A 21,176-nucleotide genomic window follows, 5' to 3' on the forward strand; every position below is an offset into this window, starting at 1 on the left:
GATTTTCTTATTGTGTATTCCGGCCATTAGCGTAGCTCTGGCCAGAGTGCAGGCAAAAAGGTCTCCAGAGTGAGACCTCCCATGGACAAAAATTGTATGTATATGTATATTTACCTGTCCCAAGTGGTACAGACACAGTGAGTGTCCATAGCAAGAGCCATCTCATGGGAAACTCCTCAGGATCCCAATATAAGTACTCACCTGGTAATTGCACAACAACAAACAGGTGAGGAGATGGCAGCCGGCAGCGCAGTGTCTATTGCGTGTCGGCGGCTCAGTGACGTCGGATGCCGCTGGGCCGGGGAATCGCCGCCATTACTCGGGGACTTGTAGTGTTGCATAGATGGACATGATTTTCCAGGTTGAATCACCAATTTAGACCAGCTGATCCATGGTGCTTTGGGAGATGGAGTAGGAAACGGGATCGCGCCTAGGCCATGGGTTCCCCACCTCCCTGCCATCCCTTCACCCGTTGGTTGGTTGTGCAATTACCAGGTGAGTACTTGCAGTATGTCACAAAATTGAGTACACCCCTCACATTTTTGTAAATATTTTATTATATCTTTTCATGTGACAATACTGAAGAAATTACACTTTGCTACAATGTAAAGTAGTGAGTGTACAGCTTGTATAACAGTGTAAATTTGCTGTCCCCCTCAAAATAACTCAACACACAGCCATTAATGTCTAAACCGCTGATAACAAAAGTGAGTACACCCCTTAGTGGAAATGTCCAAATTAGGCTCAAAGTGTCAATATTTTGTGTGGCCGCCATTATTTTCCAGCACTGCCTTAACCCTCTTGGGCATGGAGCTCACCAGAGCTTCACAGGTTGCCAATGGAGTCCTCTTCCACTCCTCCATGATGACATCACAGAGCTGGTGGATGTTAGAGACCTTGCGCTTCTCCGCTGACTCAACACACCTGCTCCCCATTCACACCTGAGACCTACCTTGTTACACTAACAAGGCACATGACACCAGGGCTAATTGGGCCCAATTTGGACATTTCCACTTAGGGGTGTACTCACTTTTGTTGCCAGCAGTTTAGACATTAATGGCTGTGTGTTGAGTTATTTTGAGGGGACAGCAAATTTACACTGTTATACAAGCTGTACACTCACTACTTTACATTGTAGCAAAGTGTCATTTCTTCAGTGTTGTCACATGAAAAGATATCATGAAATATTTACAAAAATGTGAGGGGTGTACTCACTTTTGTGAGATACTGTATAGGACGAAATTACATTGTCATCAATTGGGATTTTCTCACAGCACACACTATATAGGAGTGTGTGGCTGTGTGTGTGTCTTGTGTACAGGAGTGAGTGTGTGTGGAGATCTTCTGCTGTGCTAACATGTCCTCATATACATAGGACGCAGTGTATACACGGTACATGGCCAGTCTAAAGAGGGATCCGAGGCTGACCTCCTGGCAGAGCACACTGTGTGGAGGGGTAGCTGGAGTACTGAGCCGCACAGCCACCGCCCCCCTGGATGTGGTGAAGATTCTTACACAAGTGGGCACCTACCACTCCAAGCAAGGCTTCCTCAATACATTCCGACTGGTGTACAAGGCAGAGGGGCCCTGGGCATTCTGGAAGGGAAACCTGACTGCATGTGTGCGCCTGTTCCCATACAGTGCGGTTCAGCTGTCAGCCTATCACAGGTAAGTGCAACATGATGAACTTGGGGGGGGGGGGTTCCATGGGGTTGGGCTGTCATCTATGTTTCCTCCCATTCCTTATAAAACCTGCCTGCCAGCCCTGACACATAAGTGGTGGGCCTCAGCTAGCCCACGCTAGTTCCATAATACCAACCTTTTTAGCATTATGTGGAACAATGTGATTTTCTCATTGGGGAATTGCTTTTGTTAACCTGACGCATGTTGATGTTAACAGTGCTGAGTTGTTTTTTTTTTAACCACTTTACAACCGGAGGATTTTGCTGTCTTCCGTCCAGGCCACTTTTTGCGATTCGGCGCTGTGCGACTTCAACTGACAATTGCGCGGTCGTGCGACGCCGTACCCAAACGAAATTTACGTCCTTTTTCTCCCACAAACAGAGCTTTCTTTTGGTGGTATTTGATCACCTGTGCGATTTTTACTTTTTGCGCTATAAACAAAAAAAGAGCGTTTATTTTGAAAAAATAACAATATTTTTCACATTTTTTTTATATGAAATTCCCCCCAAAAAAGATGTAAAAACCAATTTTTTTAAAAGTTTTTGGCCAATTTGTTTTATGCTACATATGTTTGGTAAAAAAAATCGCAATAAGCGTATTTTGATTGGTTTGCGCAAAAGTTATTGCGTTTACTAACAAAGGGAAAGATTTCTGTCATTTTTGGTGTTTTTTTTTTAACGCGTAATGGCGGCGATCTGCGATTTTTTTTTTTTGCGGGACTGCGACATTGCGGCGGACAGACCGGACCCCTGACTGACATTTTTGACACTTTTGGGGGTACCAGTGACATTACTGCAGTAATCAGTGCTATATATATGCACTGTTACTGTAAAAATGACACTGGCAGGGAAGGGGTTAATTTTATTGGAGAGGGAGGGGTTAATGTATGCCTGGTGCTTACTGACGTGTAGGGGGGAGGTGACTATGTGATTCATGGACAGATCGGATGTCCAGCTATGCTGAACAGTCCGATCTGTCACTCCCTGTCACTATGGAGATCCGCCCGCTGTGTTTACACACAGCGGGCGGATCTCCAGACTCGATCCCCGACGATCGGGTAAGAGCAGCGGCGATCGCCGCTGCTCCTCCCCTGGCCCGACTCCCGCTGTGAATGAAAACAGCGGGAGCGAGCCTCCGGCGGCGCGCAAGCGCCGCCCAGAAGGGGAGGAGTCCAGTCACGTTAATACTACGTGACTGGACGGGAACGAGCCACTCTGCCGCAGTACTATTACCGTGAGCGGTAGTAGAGTGGTTAATCAAATATACACCTAATGGTGGCCATACACGCTTCAATAAATGATTGATTTCTTTACCAATTAACTTTTCACGAAAAGAATAAAAAAACGATCAATAGTTTGGAAGTAAATTGTCAATCACATCTTTGTTTCTAAAATCAAAAATATTGGCTGCGCCTATCCATGTGCAATCCAAATAATGTTTTTAAATCAAAAACTTACTTTCAAACCACAAAACTGCTATCAATATTAAGAGCCGGTTCACACTGGGGCGACTTGTCAGGCGACCTGGTCGCCTGACAAGTCGCCGTGGGTCGCCTGCCTTAGATTAGCACAGGACCCGTTCTAATAGGAGCGACACAAGTCGCTCTGACTTAGAAAAAGGGTCCTGAGCTACTTTGGGGCGACCTGCATTGACTTCAATGATATGAAGTCAATGGATGCCGCTCCGAGGTTGCGGTGCGAGCTGCGCACCGCGACTTCACAGGTCGCCCGGCAAAGTCGGGTCGCGCCTATGTGAACCGCCACTCAGTGACAAAATTTCTTGTGTACAATAAAATAAAACAAATGAAACAAATAAAACAAATTCCCAATGATTCTAGTTCAATTCGTAGTGCTTTTCTTCTTTCAGATATTTTTCCCTTTTTTAAATGCGCTTCTGAAATCCTGCAGTTTTTCCACCTTCACCCTTGTGGATTTCAGTTAATACAATTGTGTTGTGCAATGACTCCCTCCACCTTTCACCACTGGACTCACCTCCAGTCTAGACCTGTTTCTAGGTCTAAAATTGCCTTCCCCTGCTGGGGTTAATTCCAGACTCCTCAGTTGTTCAATCTCCTTTCACTCTCCTCTATCCTCACTGAGCTGGCTTTGTCTGGACTTCCTTTCCCCCATGTCCCCTCAGTATAAAAGATACACTCCACACAATGGGATGTTGTAAAGGTTTCACATTTATTGCATAATATCCACTTACACTAAAACTTAAGACAAGCTCCTGTATGCAGCCAACATTGATTTAATTTCGTTTGCAGTTGTGAGAACACAATTATTTGGTTGCAGCCATCAGACAAAAGTTAGAAGTGAAGAACACATTGGGTTAGGGAGCGCTACACCTGTTTTTAACCACTTAAGCCCCGGAAGATTTTACCCCCATTCCGACCAGGGGGTATTTTGCGATTCGGCACTGCGTGACTTTAACGGACAATTGCGCGGTCGTGCGACGCTGTACCTAAACGAATTTGGCGTCCTTTTTTTCCCACAAACAGAGCTTTCTTTTGGTGGTATTTGATCACCTGTGCGATTTTTTTTTTTTTTTGATCACGCGCTATAAACAAAAAAAGCGTCAATTTTGCAAAAATAGCAATATTTTTCACATTTTTTTATATGAAATTCCCCCCCAAAAAAATGTAAAAATCAAAATTTTTTAACATTTTCGGCCAATTTGTTTTATGCTACCTATGTTTGGTAAAAAAAATCGCAAAAAGGGTATTTTGATTGGTTTGCGCAAAAGTTATCGCGTTTACTAACAAAGGGAAAGATTTTTGTCATTTTTGTTGTTTTTTTTTTTTTTTTAACGCGTAATGGCGGCGATCTGCGATTTTTTTTTTTTTTTTTTTTTTTTTTTTGGCGGTATTGCGGCGGACAGATCGGACCATTGACACCCCCCTAGGGGCGTGCTTTCTACTGTGATTGGCTGTGGCTTGAGCTGTAAGGAAACTGATCAACGGATCTACATAGTAGATCCATGTGATCACTGTCTTTACAGCGAGGAGAATGACAGGTGGCTTGTTTACACAAGCTGCCTGACATTCTCCCTCTCCCCCGCCGATCGCCGAGTGTCCGGCGGACATCGGGTCCGCTGGTCACACGCGCGGGGGGGTCCGTGACCACGCCTCCGGCGGCGCGCGCTCGCTCCCTAGACCCTCACAAGCAAGCAACGTAGCCCTACGTTAGTTTGCCTGTGAGGGGCTGACCGCCGACGTAGATAGTCGTGCGGCGGTCGGCAAGTGGTTAACATCTTCGGTTCTGCCACACAGTCTCGTAATCTGGTTGATGACAATCTGATTCAATTCCTGAGCTAACCATTTCAGTGCTGCTGATTGATGCAAAGCCATCCATAATTTCTGTCCTGACCAATTAGCTCAGTTTCACACAATGGTGTAGGGTGGCTGTCACTCCCTTGCCTGGCAAATGTGAGATGGGAGTAAGGGGCAGCCCCAGCCTGCACTCTGCAAACCACGTCCCCTGAAAAAATGCATCAAAAACTTTTTTGATGCGTTTTCAGTGTTTCCGCCGGACTCTGACTCCCAGCATGCACCTGTGAAACGTGGAAAAGTGACAAAAAAAATTAAACTGCAGTGGATTTTTGGCACTATCTCTATTCTTTTCAACGGGGAGCTGCGATTTTGGTGCTGTTTATAAAAGTGAACCAAGGGGGCGTGGCCGCACGGGCATGTGAGTGGTCGCAGCTCACGAAGCTCCCGCCGCTAATCCGGTAGTTCACTCCTTGTCCCGGCCGGCTACCTTATCCTGAACACCGGAATCATCTGCCTCTATCTCCCCTGAGCGCAGCGGTACCCTGCATGCTGCGATCCGGAGCCGCCATGATGAGAGGGAGCAAGCAGAAAGAAGGCAGTGGAGCTGTCCCTGCCAGCCAAGATGGCGCCGGCCCTGGGACACCGCAGCCTGCCTCCCGAGGGCAGGCGAAGAATAAAGACACCAGCACCAAGTCTAAATCGGCAAGGAATGGGGGTAAAGACAATGCAGGGGACATACTATTGTATGCGAAGCGGCTCTGTGACATCCAGGGAGCTGGAGAAGCCGATTCTGCTCACTCTTCTGACACTCAGACCCCAGGGGATGTGACATGCGGTCTGGGGGATACAGGGATCCCAGAGCAGCCCGCTCTGGATATGGACATGGATGACTTTCAGGAGTCTGACCAGCCCACTCTCTGCCAAATTCTACAAGCGGTGCATCGCTGTACTGCTTCTGTGAATACAGTGAAAGACAGGCTGGGGCGTCTCACAGAGGAAGTAGCCCTCCTCAGACAGGACTTGCAGAAAATTCGTGAGCGCACTACAGCGGCGGAGAGTCGCATCTGCGACTTGGAAGACCATGTACCTGCTCTGATTGCAGAATCTAGGGCTACGGCCAGGCAGGCTCAGGCGAATAAAGACAAGACGGATGACATCGAGAATCGGTTGCGACGCAACAATGTTCGCATAGTGGGGCTCCCGGAGAAGGTGGAGAGCAGGGACCCCACTGATTTTGTTGAGACTTGGCTGTGTGATACTTTTAAACGGGCCTCCTTCTCCCCCCTGTTCGCTGTGGAGAGGGCACACCGGGTCCCCACTAGGGCCCTGCCTGGCAATGCCCCCAGGCCAATGCTTGCAAAAATACTCCACTATTGTGATAGGGAGAAGATCCTACGGCTGGCCAGAGAGAAGGCAGACATACGATTCAATGGGGTCAGAGTGTTATTCTACCCTGACTTTTCGGCCGAGGTGCAGAAGCAAAGAGCAAAGTTTATTGATGTGAAGCAGCGACTTCGCCGCATTGGACTGGTATATGCTATGCTGTATCCTGCTCTCCTGCGTGGCTGAGGGAAGGGCACACTTTTTTGACACGGCCGCAGACGCGGTGAATTGGCTGGATGTGCACAAGCCCGCTCTCCGCCGCAGACACCTTGAGGATCCGGGAGACTGAGTAGGAGCGATGGCATGATCAGTTCCTGTTGAGTTGGGGTTTGCTCCCCTATGCATGTGATTACAAGTTTGGATTACAATTGGCCCGGCCGGGGACGTTTACAGTTGCTCGTTTGGATAGTGAAGCTCTACGCAAGGTATGAATAACTGGGCTTTGCTGTATCTACCCACACTTTTGGTGTGGCATGTCATGGTTTCTTCACACGGTTGTGCGTTTTTGGGCGGGTGGACAACACTGAACTGTTCAGCCGTTGTCGGGTTCACCGGGACTGGTCTGCCCGCCCGCTTTCAGTTTTGTGACGAGGCACCGTTGTGCCTTGCTGTACTGAGACTTCTCATCTTGCTTTTCATTTTTGTTTTTGAGAGAACTTCACCCACACTGGATTTTTTGGATTGTATGCCTAAACTCCCCATACCTCCTATTGTTTTTATTGCTGGACATCACTCACTGCTCTGTTGCACGAGGGCGGTGTCGGGGGGGCCAAGGCCCCACAATATTTGTCTCCATTAACATGGCTGGAGTACCGGTAATTTCATGGAATGTCCGTGGCCTCGGGTGCGCAGTAAAACGGGCCATGATTGCTAAACAATTGAAGAAACATCACCCGGCCATCATAGGCCTACAAGAGACACACCTGCAGGGGGACACTGTGGGCTGTTTGCGATATTCTTGGGTGGGTTGGGGGTATCACTCCACGTATTCCAGGGGAGTCGGCGTTCTGGTTCACAGGGCGTTGGCTTTCCGGGAGCTGGGGGTGCAGGTGGACCCTGAGGGGAGGTTTGTCTTTTTGCATTGTGTACTGTTTCAGTTTACATGTGTGTTGGCGGTGGTTTACATTCCGCCTCCGTTCTCATCTTTGGTTCTTAGGAAATTGCTTAACTTCACGCTGGACAAAATGGACACCCCGCTAATTGTTATGGGGGACTTCAATGGTATTTTGGACCCCGCCCGGGATAGGCATCCGCCGCCCCCCTCCTCGGTTGCTGATAGGGGCATGGCCCTTTCCCGCTTCTTGGAGGAGGTGGAATGGTCGGAGGTTTGGTGTTTGAAGCATCCTGGGGTGGTTAAGTTTTCTTGTTTTTCTAAGACGCACTCCTCCCTGTCTAGGATTGACCTCTGTGTGTGTAATAGGGCTGCCATCCCTGCTGTGGAGGAGACGAAATATGCCCTGAGGGGAATCTTGGATCATTCTCCGCCGGTGGTCCAGCTTGCGGTGCGCCCCCGGGTGGTCTTAAATAGGGCCCCCTGGAGGTTCAACGCGTTTTGGCTGAAGCTGTTCCTGCAGGATAATGGCATTGCTGCTGCCATTGGGGATTTTTTTGAGATCCATGGCCACCACGGGGATGTGATCGCGAGATGGGATGCCTTCAAATGCTTCCTCCGGGGGGTGTTGATTGCTCACATCCGGAAAGTTCAGACAGGGTCTCTAAGCACTTTGAGGAACAGTTAGCTAGTAGTGCGCAGAGGTTGGAGGAGGAATATATTGCTGACCCTACTGAGGAGAGGAAGGCAGCCTGGCTCTCGGCTCAATCGGTGTGGTTGGGGGAAATCCGATCTAAAGTTGATAAACGTTTTTTTACTAAAACCACGTTTTATGAAGAGGGGGAGGGGACGGGCCGCCTGCTGTCCTGTTTGGTGGGGGCGTGCCCCTCGGTTCCCCCCATTGGGGCCCTTCGGATACCAACTGGGCACTTGGTGAATAAGCAGGAGGAGATTATGACGGAACTTGTTAGGTTCTACACTGATCTTTATTCCACAAGGGTAACGTACACTTCAGAGGAGTTGCAGGAGTATTTAAGTGCCATATCACTTCCTAAACTCACGGATGAACAGCGTGAGGGGCTGGAGGCACCCATTACGGAGGAGGAGTTGGAGGCATTGGCTCTCTTTCCAGGAGCCAAGGCACCCGGGGATGATGGCCTCCCCGTGGAGGTTTATCAAACCTTCTCGGGGCTGTTGCTGCCGAAGTTGTTGGAGGTGTTCCTGGCGGCTAGAGAGGCTGGGACACTGCTGGAGTCCATGTCTAGGGCGAGCATTGTGCTTCTGCTTAAACCTGGGAAATCGCCCATGGACCCGGGATTGTACAGACCCATCTCACTGCTCCAGGCGGACGTTAAGTTGTTAGCTAAGGTTCTGGCACGGCGGGTGAATTCAGTGATAACTCACATTATCCATGAGGATCAGGCGGGATTCATGCCCAATAGGTCCACGGCCCTTAATCTTAGACGATTGTTTGTCGCAATTCAAATGCCTGCGGATAATATAAAAGTGAACCAAACTTGCAGCAAGCAAGACTTTTTTAAAAAATACAACTGACTGGTTTTAGGAGGTGGGTTTTTTTTTTTGTACTGCGGTACTGATGAGTGTGAAGGGCCCTTAGATTGTAGGCTCCCACAAGCAGGGGTCCTTACATTCTTGTCTTGCATTTGATTTGTAATTGTGCTCCTTTTTATACTGTAAACACTGCACACACCGTTGGTGATAAATAAATCCTGTATTATAATAATCTAATACAGTTAGATGTTCATACTTGGGCCTCATTTACACAGGCAATGACATACATTTAAGCTATCTATATATACATTTAATTGTATGCATTTATACCTTATGTGTTTTGTAATACATTTGTAAATGCATGTAATGATTTTGAGTGGTGTAATGCACACTGTGAGGGCTATTTATTAAACAGTTGGATGAATACCACAGACAATGGTGCAGGCTGCACACATTTATTGTAATAGATTAATTTCTATGATCTTCAGCTCCACCTAGAGGCCACATTTTCTTTCTCATTGAAGTATTTCAGAAATTATACTGTGTCTAGGACACTAGATCATATGAATTAAAGTGGTTCTAAAGGCTCCATTCACACTGTGTGACTTGTCATGCAACTTTGGACATTAAAGTCTCATGACAAGTTGTTCTCCAAGGTTTCCAATGATAACCATTCATATATGTAAGACTTAAAGTTGCAGCGACTTCAAAGTAGTTGATGCACTACTTTGGTCTGACTTTCATGCAACTTGAGGGCCATATAGTTTTGCTAACCCTCAAAAGTTGCATGAAAGTCATACCTGAAGGTTATACAGTGCAACAGTTGTCCATTATCACTGGTCAAAGCCAAAGTCATCCAAAGTTGCGTCAAAGTCGGCGCAACATTGGAGCCTGAATAGAGCCTAAAGGCAGAAGGTTGTGTGTTTTTTTTTTTTTTATTTTTTTATTTTTACCAAAAAGTGATTGTAAAGTCTTGTTTCAAACACTGCTGATCTCTCAGTTCAGACTGCAGAGAGCTGGTGACTGTCAGTCATCGGCTGGGCTGTGGAGGGGGTGGGAGGGGCTGGCTCAGGCTGAGACGCTGGGTCAGGTGCCGGTCCAGGCTTGTCAGCTGATAACGGGTCACATGAGTGCAGAGTAACTGTACTTCTGTGATCCATTGGGGGGGGGAAGTACAGCCCAAAAATGTTTTGGCTATACTTTACCTATTGTAAGGTAAACCTTCTGCAAGCAGCTTCCCCCCTCCAAAAACGTACCTGCCCTCAATCTCAATCCAGCGAGAGACTCTCTCGGCTCCCTCTCCTCATTGGCTCAGACCTAGCAGCGGGGGCTATTGGCTCCTGCTGCTGTCAATCACAACCAGTGAGCAGAAGGCTGGAGGCAGGGCTAAGCCACGCTCTGTGTGTCTTATGGGAGCGAGCACGCATGAATGCCCCCATAGGAATCAGCTTCCTAAGGGGGCACTCAGTGGAGGGGAAGGGCTAGGAGTGCTAACAGGGGACCGAAGAAGAGGATTAGCCCCCGTTCACACTGGAGCGACCTGTCAGGCGACCTGGTCACCTGACAGGTCGCCTCCCATACAGAAGCTATGGACCCGTTCTAATAGGAGCGACACAAGTCGCTCCGACTTAGAAAAAGGGTCCGGAGCTTCTTTGGGGCGACCTGCGTAGACTTCAATGTTATGAAGTCCGTGCCGGCCGCTCCGAAGTCGCGGTGCGAGCAGCGCGCCGCGACCTCTGTGGTCGCCTGGGGAAGTTGGATCGCCCCAGTGTGAACGGGGCCTTAGGGTTGCTATGTGTAAAAACCAATACACAGAGCAGGTAAGTATAACATGTTTGTTATTTTAAAAAATATAATTAAAAACAAAACTTTACAATCACTTTAATCTTTTATAGAAAATATACAGCCTGCAGCAGAGTGAGTGACATTGGTTCAGTGATTGTTTTATAAATAGGTCCCTAAGTGTTTACATGAGCTGCACAAACTGTTGTCACTATATAAATCCTGTATAAATAATAATAATGATTCAGATTAATTCAGTTTGATTGTGTTTAGAAAATAAAAAAAAAAACTTTTGCCTCTAGGCACAGACTAAATAATGTGAACACATGTAACCATATGATATATACAGTATCTCACAAAAGTGAGTACACCCCTCACATTTTTGTAATTATTTTATTATATCTTTTCATGTGACAACACTGAAGACATTACACTTTGCTACAATGTAAAGTAGTGGGTGTACAGCTTGTATAACAGTGTAAATTTGCTGTCCACTCAAAATAACTCAACACACAGCCATTAATGTCTAAACCACTGGCAACAAAAGTGAGTACACCCCTAAGTGAAAAAGGCTAATTGGGCCCAATTTGGACAATCTCCTTCCCCGATGTCATGTGACTCGTTAGTGTTGCAAGGTCTCAGGTGTGAATGGGGAGCAGGTGTGTTTAAATTAAATTTGGTGTTATCGCTCTCACTCTCTCATACTGGTCACTGGAAGTTCAACGTGGCACCTCATGCCAAAGAACTCCCTAAGGATCTCAAAAAAAAAAGAATTGTTGCTCTATATAAAGATGGCCTAGGCTATAAGAAGATTGCCAAAACCCTAAAACTGATCTGCAGCATGGTGGTCAAGACCATACAGCGGTTTAACAGAACAGAACAGGCCTCGCCATAGTCGACCAAAGAAGTTGAGTGCACGTGCTCAGCGTCATATCTAGAGGTTGTCTTTGGGAAATAGACATATGAGTGCTGCCACCATTGCTGCAGAGGTTGAAGGGGTGGGGGGTCAGCCTGTCAGTTCTCAGACCATACACCGCATCAAATTAGACTGCATGGCTGTCATCCCAGAAGGAAGCCTCTTCTAAAGATGTTGCACATAAAAGCCCACAAACAGTTTGCTGAAGAGAAGCAGACTAAGGACATGGATTACTGGAACCATGCCCTGTGCTGATGAGACCAAGATAAACTTATTTGGTTCAGATGGTGTCAAGCGTGTGTGGCGGCAACCAGTTGAGGAGTACAAAGCCTACAGTCAAGCATGGTGATGGGAGTGTCATGGTCTGGGGCTGCAGACACAGGGGAGCTACAGTTCATTGAGGGAACCATGAACGCCAACATGTATTGTGACATACTGAAGCAGAGCATAATCCCCTCCCTCCTTAGACTGGGCTGCAGGGCAGTATTCCAAAATAACGACCCCCAAACACACCTCCAAGACGACCACTGCCTTGCTAAAGAAGCTGAGGGTAAAGGAGGGAGAGTCCCAGACGGCCGAGGAACTCATGGACATTGCTGGACAGAGAGGGGGCACAGGTAAGTATTAGGGGGTGCTAGGGAGGCTGCTACACAGAGAACACTTTTTATCTTATTGCATAGAATGCAATAAGATAAACCTTCCTACCTTTACAACTCATTTAAGTGATCATTAGACTGAATCCTCTCCTGCAGGTAATACAATGAACACAGATCATGTGCCTAGGACTGGTTACATCTACTGAAGCAACTGCACTGAGATGTATGCTGGTACAGAACTTCGATTTTTTTTTTTTTTTTTTTTTAAGTTTAGCTAAAATTATATGTGAGGATTAATGTCTGAAATCAGCTTTAATGGCCCAAACACACGATCAGAAAATCGTATTAAAAAAAAATACCAATTTCAAAGCAATCGTACGATAATCTTATTTTTAGTACACAGCTTTTGAGAGCCGATCATTACAGTTCATCTAATATTATCTAAAGGGACAAGCATGAAAATTTCTTGTATGATACCCAATCGTATGATTTTCAATTAATCAGTACAGTTGTTGTTGTTTGGAAATTACAACACAATACATCACTTCAGAATTTTCGTCAATTTAGTAAACTCTTAATTTTCGAATGAGACTAGCAATGCAAAAAAACAAAAAAAAACAAACCATCTAATAATCTTATCATGTATATCAGGCATTCGTCTGCCCTCTAAACTGTTTTTTCTTTGGTTGCATGGTTGGCATTGGTTCTGTTTATATCCTCCTTGACAGTGAGTTACTGTAGGTTAGATGTCTTTCCAACCAGGGAGGGCTCAGCACTCGCAACACCTCCTTGCCAGCCAATGACAATGTGAGGAGCTGGGTCATATGAGACATATACACACAACATGACACTGAGCACTAGACATGATATGAATCTGCTTTCTGTCATTGGCCATGTGGATAAGACGGTCCTTTTTTAGTAGTAAGTAGTCAAACGGTCTGCTGAGGGCTTATTGATTCACATGTTTACATTGTGATTACTACAGCTGCCATGCAATGAATACAAGAAAAATCAGAAGCGCTTGTGTACTCCAGCTGCTATGTCATTTACTGCATTTTACTGTGCAGGCAGAATACATGGACCTTAGAGATTACTGTGCGGCTGATTTACTATAGTATATGAAAATATGATCACACATCAGTGACATATGGATGTGCTATATCCTCGTATATGGGCAGGATTTTTTTTAACTATAGTATCTGAACCCAACCAAAATAAGCCCTGGTGTGCCTAAGATAAAGATATATAATTTTATTTCCCCCACCCCACCCCCCCCCCCCCCCCCCAAGTCTGTAAAGCTGGCATTATATTCTGCGATCTCATTTTAGATTTACCAAAACTATTTAATAGGAGGGCACATCTGACCAATGCATTCAACTTGTATGAAATCAGGCAGGCCCTGCACTACAAAGGTAATGGTAGATCTAAAGAAGTTTGTACAATTGGATTGTATAATTTATGGGCATCTAAAGTGCAACTAGCATGTTTAGGGCTTGTGTCCATAGGCTTTCATATGCATCAAACATGTTTTGTATTACCATACAAGTCTATGTGAGTGCAAAATCTGCTTGAAGCAGGTTAGGAGCTGAACTGCTGGTCAGGTTTGCCTGTAAATGACTTCTGATTTTGATCTTTAAAGCATCTTAACCGCTTCCATACAGAGCAGTTTGACACCCTTCCTGCCCAGACCAATTTTCAGCTTTCAGCACTCTCACACTTTGAATGACAATTGCTCAGTCATGCTACACTGTAACCAAACAAAATTTTGATCATTTTTTTCACACAAATAGAGCTTTCTTTTGGTGGTATTTGATCACAACTGGGGTTTTTTTTTTTTCGTGATATATGCAAAAAAAGAGCAAAAATTTTGAAAAAACACTTTTTTTTAGTTTCAATTATGAAATTTTGCAAAAAATTTTTCTTCATACATTTGGGCCAAAATGTATACTGCTACATGTCTCTGGTAAAATTAACCCAAATTAGTGTATATTATTTAGTCTGTGTGAAAGTTATTGAGTCTAGAAGCTATGGTACCAATTACTGAAAATTGATCACACCAGATGTACTGACTGCCTATCTCCTTTCTTGAGGCCCTGAAATGTCAGGACAGTACAAATACCGACCAAATGACCCCTTTTTGTAAAGTAGACAGTCCAATGTATTTAGTAAGAGGCATGGTGAGTTTTTTGAAGTTGTAATTTTTTCCCACAATTCTTGGGAAAATGAAGAAAAATTTTTTTTTTCTTTTTTTTCCCACAAAGTTGTCAATTTATAAGCTATTTCTAACACATAGCATGTACACAGCAAAAATTACACCCAAAAATACATTCTGCTACTCCTTCCGAGTATGGTGATACCACATGTGTGAGACTTTTACACAGCCTGGCCACAAAAAGAGACTCCACGTCCAAGAAGCACATTCAGGCGTTCTAGGAGCATAAATACACATAAAACTTTCTTACTACCTATCACACTTTTCAAGGCCCTAGAGCACCAATACAATGGAAAAGTCCACAAAATGACCCCATTTTGGAAAGCAAACACTCCAACGTATATTCTATGAGGCATTATGGGTCGTTTGAACATATCATTTTTTTCCACAGGTTTTTGGAAAATGTGGGAAAAAAATGAAAACTTTTTTTTTTTACACAAAGTTGTCAATTTATAGGATATTCCTAACACATAGCATGTACACAGCAAAAATGACACCCCAAAATACATTCTGCCACTCCTCCTGAGTATGGCAATACCACATGTGTGAGACTTTTTCACAGCCTAGCCATATAGAGGGGCCTAACATCCAAGGAGCATCATCATGCATCCTAGCCACTTGCCTAGGCCTATTTTTGACATTTGGTGTTTACAAGCTAAAATCAGTTGTTTTGCTAGAAAACTGCTTAGAACCCCCAAACATTATATATTTTTTTTTTAGCAGAGACCCTAGAGAATAAAATGGAGATTATTGCAATATTTTTTATCACACCGTATTTGCGTAGGGGTTTTCCAAACGCAATTTTTTTGGAAAAAATACACTTTTTTTAATTAAAAAATAAGAAACCAGTAAGGTTAGCCCAATTTTTTTCCATAATGTGAAAGATAATGTTACGCCGAGTAAATAGATACCCAACATGCCATGTTTCAAAATTGCGCACGCTCACGGAATGGTGACAAACTTTGGTACTTAAAAATCCCCATAGGCGACAATTTAAAAATTTCTACAGGTTGCCATCTTTGAGTTACAGAGGAGGTCCAGGGCTCAAATTATTCCCCTTGCTCTAACGATCGCGGAGATGCCTCACATGTGTGGTTTGAACACCGTTTACATATGTGGGCGGGGTTTCTGTATGCATTCGCTTCTGCGCGCGAGCTAACGGGGACAGGGCGCTTTAATTTTTTTTTTTTTTTTTTTTACTATTTATTTTATTTATTATTTTTTATTTTTACACCGTTTAAAAAAAAAAAAAAAAAATTGATCATTTTTATTTCTATTAAAAGAAATGTAAATATTCCTCGTAATAGAAATAGGCACGACAGGACCTCTTTTTTGTGAGATCTGGGGTCAAAAAGTCCTCAGATCTCACAAGTACACTAAAAGATAGAAAAAAAAAATAATTATAATATAAAATGGAAAAAAAAAAAAAAAAAAAGGACCTTTAAACCGGTTGCTAGGCAACAACATTTTCCGTAGCTCCGGTCCTCCAAGACCATAGAGTCAAGTGAGGGCAAGCTTGCCCTCACTCGACATCCTGTCTGTGAGGATTCGGGACCGGATCGTTTTCCCCGCTGCCGGCGGGTCCGGTAAGCGGGGAAAAGGACCGGAACGCGTCGGGAGAGGGGGGAGGGCGCCTCTTCCGCCATCCCGGAAGGGTGATCCCACGGCGAATCCGCCGCTGGGACCACCCTTATCGGAAAGCCAACCGTCCACCGTTTAAAAAAATACCAGGGTTATGGCAGCTATCTGCTGCCATAACACCGGTATTTAGGTTTAAACGGAGGACGTATATAAACCTTTTTGGACTTGGACATGGTGGCTGTATGAAGGGTGACAGGTACTCGGGTACTTTGTTGGGCAGGTGACAGGTACTCTGGTACTGATGAGCAGGTGGCAGGTACTCGGGTACTCCGATAGGCAGGTGACAGGTACTCGGGTACTCTGATGGGCAGGTGACAGGCAGGTGATAGGTACTGATGAGTAGTACTCACTGACTGATAGGTGATAGGTGATACTGTACTGATGGGTACTGATGAGTACTGATGAGTAGTGATGGGTACTGATGAGCAGGCGGCAAGTACTTGGGTACTTCAGGCGTCAGGTACTCTGATGAGCAGGTGGAAGGTACTCGGGTACTCTGATGGGTAGGTGACAGGTACTCAGGTACTCTGATGACGGGTACTCCGTTGACAGGTACTCAAAGTACCCGAGTACCTGTCATCAGAGTACCTGTCATCAGAGTACCCGAGTACCTGTCATCAGAGTACCCAAGTACCTGTCATCTGAGTACCTGATGGGCTGTTGACAGGTACTTGGGTACTTTGATGGGCTAGTGACAGGTGCTCTTTATTGGGGGGGGGGGGGCAATCAGTGTGTTTAGGGTGCACTGTAGTTGGTAACTAGCTGTTACCACAATCTCCTCCTCACACAGGATCAGTGTGTGAGGAGGAGAACACGGTGACAGCTAGTTACCGTGTTCTCTGTTGACATTTGTGACCGGCTGTGATTGGACACAGCCGGTCACGTGGTAAAGAGCCAATTTGATTGGCTCTTTACCTAGATCGGGGATCGACTCTGTCCGAGGGACGAGCCTCGTCCCCGATCGCTGCTCTGCGCGCCCCCGGGGGCGCGCATTGCAGAGAGAACGAGCGGCTCGTGCTGGAGCCGCTCATGTGATCGGCTGTGATTGACACAGCCGATCACGTGGTAAACAGCCAATTTCTATTGGCTGTTTACCTTGATCAGGGATGGGCTATGTCCGAGGGACGAGCCTCATCCCTGATCGCGCCGCTGCGCGCCGCCGGGGGCGTGCAGTAGCAGCTAGAACGGGCCGACGTCATATGACGGCGGCCCGGATCTAGACAACCACTTTGCCGACGTCATTTTACATGACTCGGTATGGAAGTGGTTAAACTGATCCCATCAACACAGTCTCAAAGTGGTTGAAACAGACCTGTTAATTATTTGTACTCCAGTGTCACTGTACATAGGGGAGGGGGTGGATATTAAAGCAGAGCTCCACCCAAAAGGGGAAGCTCTGCTTGTTGGCACCCTCCCTCCCTCCACTGCCGCATTTGGCACTTTTGGGGGGGGGAGCGGGTACCTGGTTTTAACAGGTACCCACTCCTTCTTCCAGGTAAAACTGCCACGCGGTGCATCTGCAACATATCCAGCCCCTCCTCCGCTGCCTTCTTGGACCTGTGTGTGTCCCAGAAGATGGCGGGACCATTCAGAAAGCGCAACGTGACTCACGCATGTGCAGTAGAAAACCGGCTGGGAAGCCTGAATGCTTCATTGCTGGTTCCCCTTACTTGCAATGCCAATGGACGAATCGGCTGGGGTACCGACATCGCAGGATCCCTGGACAGGTAAGTGTCCTTATATTAAAAGTCAGCAGCTACACCATTTGTAGCTGCTGACGTTTAATTTTTTTTTCAGATGGAGCTCCGCTTTAAACTGCATATGTGCAATTTATAGCACATGCCCTGAATGCATTAGTTCTTGGAACATGAATTACTAGTAAATACCTGTTTTTATACTGACTTTATAGTACAACCACTTTTGTCAAATTAGTCTTTTTTCCCTCCTTTTTTTTTTTTTTTTTTTCTTTTATTAAGCCTATTTTGCTGCAGTGTTTTACCATTCATATTAAGAGATACACATTAGTGAAGCAAAAAAGTAACCTTACTTGAATGTTCTGCATGCATGGCAAACTAGGATCACACCGTACACATTAAACAGCTAGCTGAGTTTTATGAATCACAATAACAGGCAGACTTTCACACACATTAACCCACATATGCAGACACTTGATCCATTTGTAGCCTCCCTGTTCATCCTGATCTTATTTATTTTATTTAGTATATCAGCCACATTGTGCGCAATTGGCCTTTACGATCAATGACCTTATGGAAATGGATGCATCCCTTAACTGGCCTCATCAGTTGTCATTGCTTGCTATATGTAGGCCAGTGTAAGGTCTGTTAACCACTTCAATACAGGGCACTTTCACCCCTTTCCTGCCCAGGCTAATTTTCAGATTTCAGCGCTGTCACACTTTGAATGACAATTGCGTGGTCATGCAAGGCTGTACTCAAATTTACATTTTTTATCATTTTTCCACACAAATAGAGCTCTCTTTTGGCAGGATTTTTTTTTTTTTTTTTACTAAAAAAAAAAAGACAAATTTTGAAAAAAATTCTTAATTTGTCAGTAAATTTTGTAAGTAAGTAATTTTTCTCCTTCACTAATGAGGCTGCGCTGATGAGATGGCACCTATGAGCACTGATTGGTGTCACTGGTGGGCACTGATTGGTGTCACTGATGGGCATTGATTGGTGCCGCTGATGGGCACTTTTTTTTTTTTTTTTTTACTGTAATCAGTGCCCTGATTACATGTCCTAGACTCCCCTTTGAGGAGGAACCAATGATAGCCTATCCTCGCCACAAACTCTGACCATGTGAGGCGAGGAGCGCCCGATACGGCACTTCCTCATTTACATGTGACCGGCTGTGATTGGACACAGCCGATCACATGGGTAAAGAGCCACCTCATTGGCCCTTTACCAAGATCAGGGTCGCACCATGTTCTAGGAACATGGGGCAGTCGCGATCCCAGCGCTCCGGGCTTGCGGGAGCGGCCGTTCAGGGGTGCCATCATATGACGTCCTCCCAAAACGAGAGCGGCATCGCTCCGCCGTCATTTGACAGTGGGTGGGCAGCAAGTAGTTATAGATATCTGTGCACACATCTGTCCTGTATCAGCGGTTGTGTTACATACAGATTTACCAATCTGTTTGTTGCCTAAAGTAACCACATTTAAATGGAATATGTGTCTATGTATATGCATGTGGGATAAGGAACACAGATTGTAAGCTCCTTGAGTGCAGGGACTGATGTAAATATACAGTATGTAAAGCACTGCTAAAATTGTCGGTGCTCTAGAAATACCTGTAATAAATGTGATCATTCTGGTTATGGAAAAAATTTTGTTCTGAACAAAGACACTTCTTTTTTTTTTTTTTTTTTTTGTAAAAGCCACAAGCAAGCGGTTGTTGTGCTTGTCACATGACTCTGTATCATCACATCTTGTAGTATTGAACAGAATTCTGTCATGTGATATTTGGACATTTCAGAAATCTTTTAGCACAGTATAATTCTTGTTGCTTAGGCAGATATACTGTACATGCTATGTATAAAGCTAGGCCTTCTTTTTACTGCGCAATCCAGGTAACAAGTAAAACCAGTTTAATGTGCTGGAAATGCTAGATAGAATAACACTGTGATTGTGCTAAAAACCATAAAATCCACCTTAAGGTGGCCATAGATGGATCGAAATTGGACCAGGTCAGCAGAAACCAGATGGATTTCCATCCATATGTGGCAATCTCTGTTCATTCAAAGTCATTTCGAATTTAAACGTTGGGTCGACTTCTGTCAAATGGTAAACTTGAGTTTTTGTCGCTTTAGTGCCGGTTCACACTAGGGCGACCTGTGAGGCGACCTGGTCGCCTCGCAGGTCGCCTACCATAGGGAAGCTGCGGACCCGTACTAATAGGAGCGACACAAGTCGCTCCGACCTAGAAAAAGGGTCCGGAGCTTCTTTGGGGCCACCAGGAGGCGACTGCCATAGACTTCAATGTTATGAAGTCCATGGCGGCCGCTCCGAGGTAGAGGCGCGTTGCTCGCACCGCGACCTCGGAGGTCGCGGTGCGAAGTAGCGTCGCTGCAGTGTGAACCGGCGCTTAGAGGCTGCAGCTGCTGATTAATGTAATCCCCCAAGACATATTCTTCCATCCATACTACATAGTGCAGATGGCTGAATCTTCAGCGGGGCTACTGTATCCAGACACCTGGCGCCAGCCGCTTTCAAAATACCCAAACAGCGGCTGCATCTGGTTCGATTTTTCGGTCAAAGGATGTTTAGCAGGAAGGGGCACCCACTATGGGGATTTAATGTGGTTTATCAGGAACTAGCCAAAATTCAAACCGTGTATGGCCAGTTTAAGGCTCCATTCACACCTGAGCATATTGTTTTTCAGGTGTTTTTATGGGCTTTTTTCAGGTGGATTTTTTTGGCATTTTTCAGGCGTTTTTGGCAGGTGTTTTGGAGGCAGGCATTGACATCTAATAACGCTTGTAATCTGTCAAAAATGAAGCTCATGTACTTTTTTGAGCTTCAGGCATTTTGCTTTAGGCGACAAAACGCTCATATGTGAACAGGGGCCATTGAAATGAATAGGATTTTGCTTGTTGGGCGTTTTGAGACTTTATAGATGAACGTTTTACGAGATGAAAAATGCTCAGGTGTGAACAGGGCCTTAGTATTGACACTGTTTATGAGAGACCGTACGCTTTGTACATGAATTCTGGTAGGCATTGTTAAATGTCTGAAAAAACAGTGATATTCTCACAAAACCATATCACATATAAACAAAGTGCAATGTGCAAATAATAATATGTTTAAAAAGTCCAGTTCATATTTGTAAAAAAAAAAGTCCAAAACTGAGAAGTTCCAATGCAATCAAAATGATTATGGATGACAGTGATGACAATCCATATATATCACCCATAAGTGAATATCCACCATTAAAAACAGGTATTGCACTCACCAGAAAGTGTGGACCCAGTTACTGTGGTACTGAGTCAACAAAGCATGTGTAATCTAGATAGTAGTTGTGGGAAGGCAGCGCTTTGGGTCTCCCATCACAGCTTTACGACAGGATTTCCACTTGGTTACATTGTACGTTCCAATGGACCATAAAAGCATA

At 45.2% G+C, this 21,176-nt stretch overlaps 1 protein-coding gene across 1 annotated transcript in view; it reads left to right on the top strand.

Annotated features, from left to right (window-relative positions):
* Positions 1–1,361: 1,361 nt before the first annotated feature.
* Positions 1,362–21,176, top strand: part of SLC25A43 (solute carrier family 25 member 43) — a 56,976-nt gene continuing 37,161 nt past the window's right edge. The window contains exon 1 of the mRNA XM_082263504.1: positions 1,362–1,668. Coding sequence (XP_082119630.1) covers positions 1,397–1,668 — 272 coding nt within the window. The 5' untranslated portion in view covers positions 1,362–1,396. The remainder of the gene's footprint in view (positions 1,669–21,176) is intronic.

The sequence above is a fragment of the Pelophylax lessonae genome (genome assembly GCF_965119305.1).
Source record: "Pelophylax lessonae genome assembly, chromosome: 7".
In the NCBI taxonomy this organism is placed as follows: domain Eukaryota; kingdom Metazoa; phylum Chordata; class Amphibia; order Anura; family Ranidae; genus Pelophylax; species Pelophylax lessonae.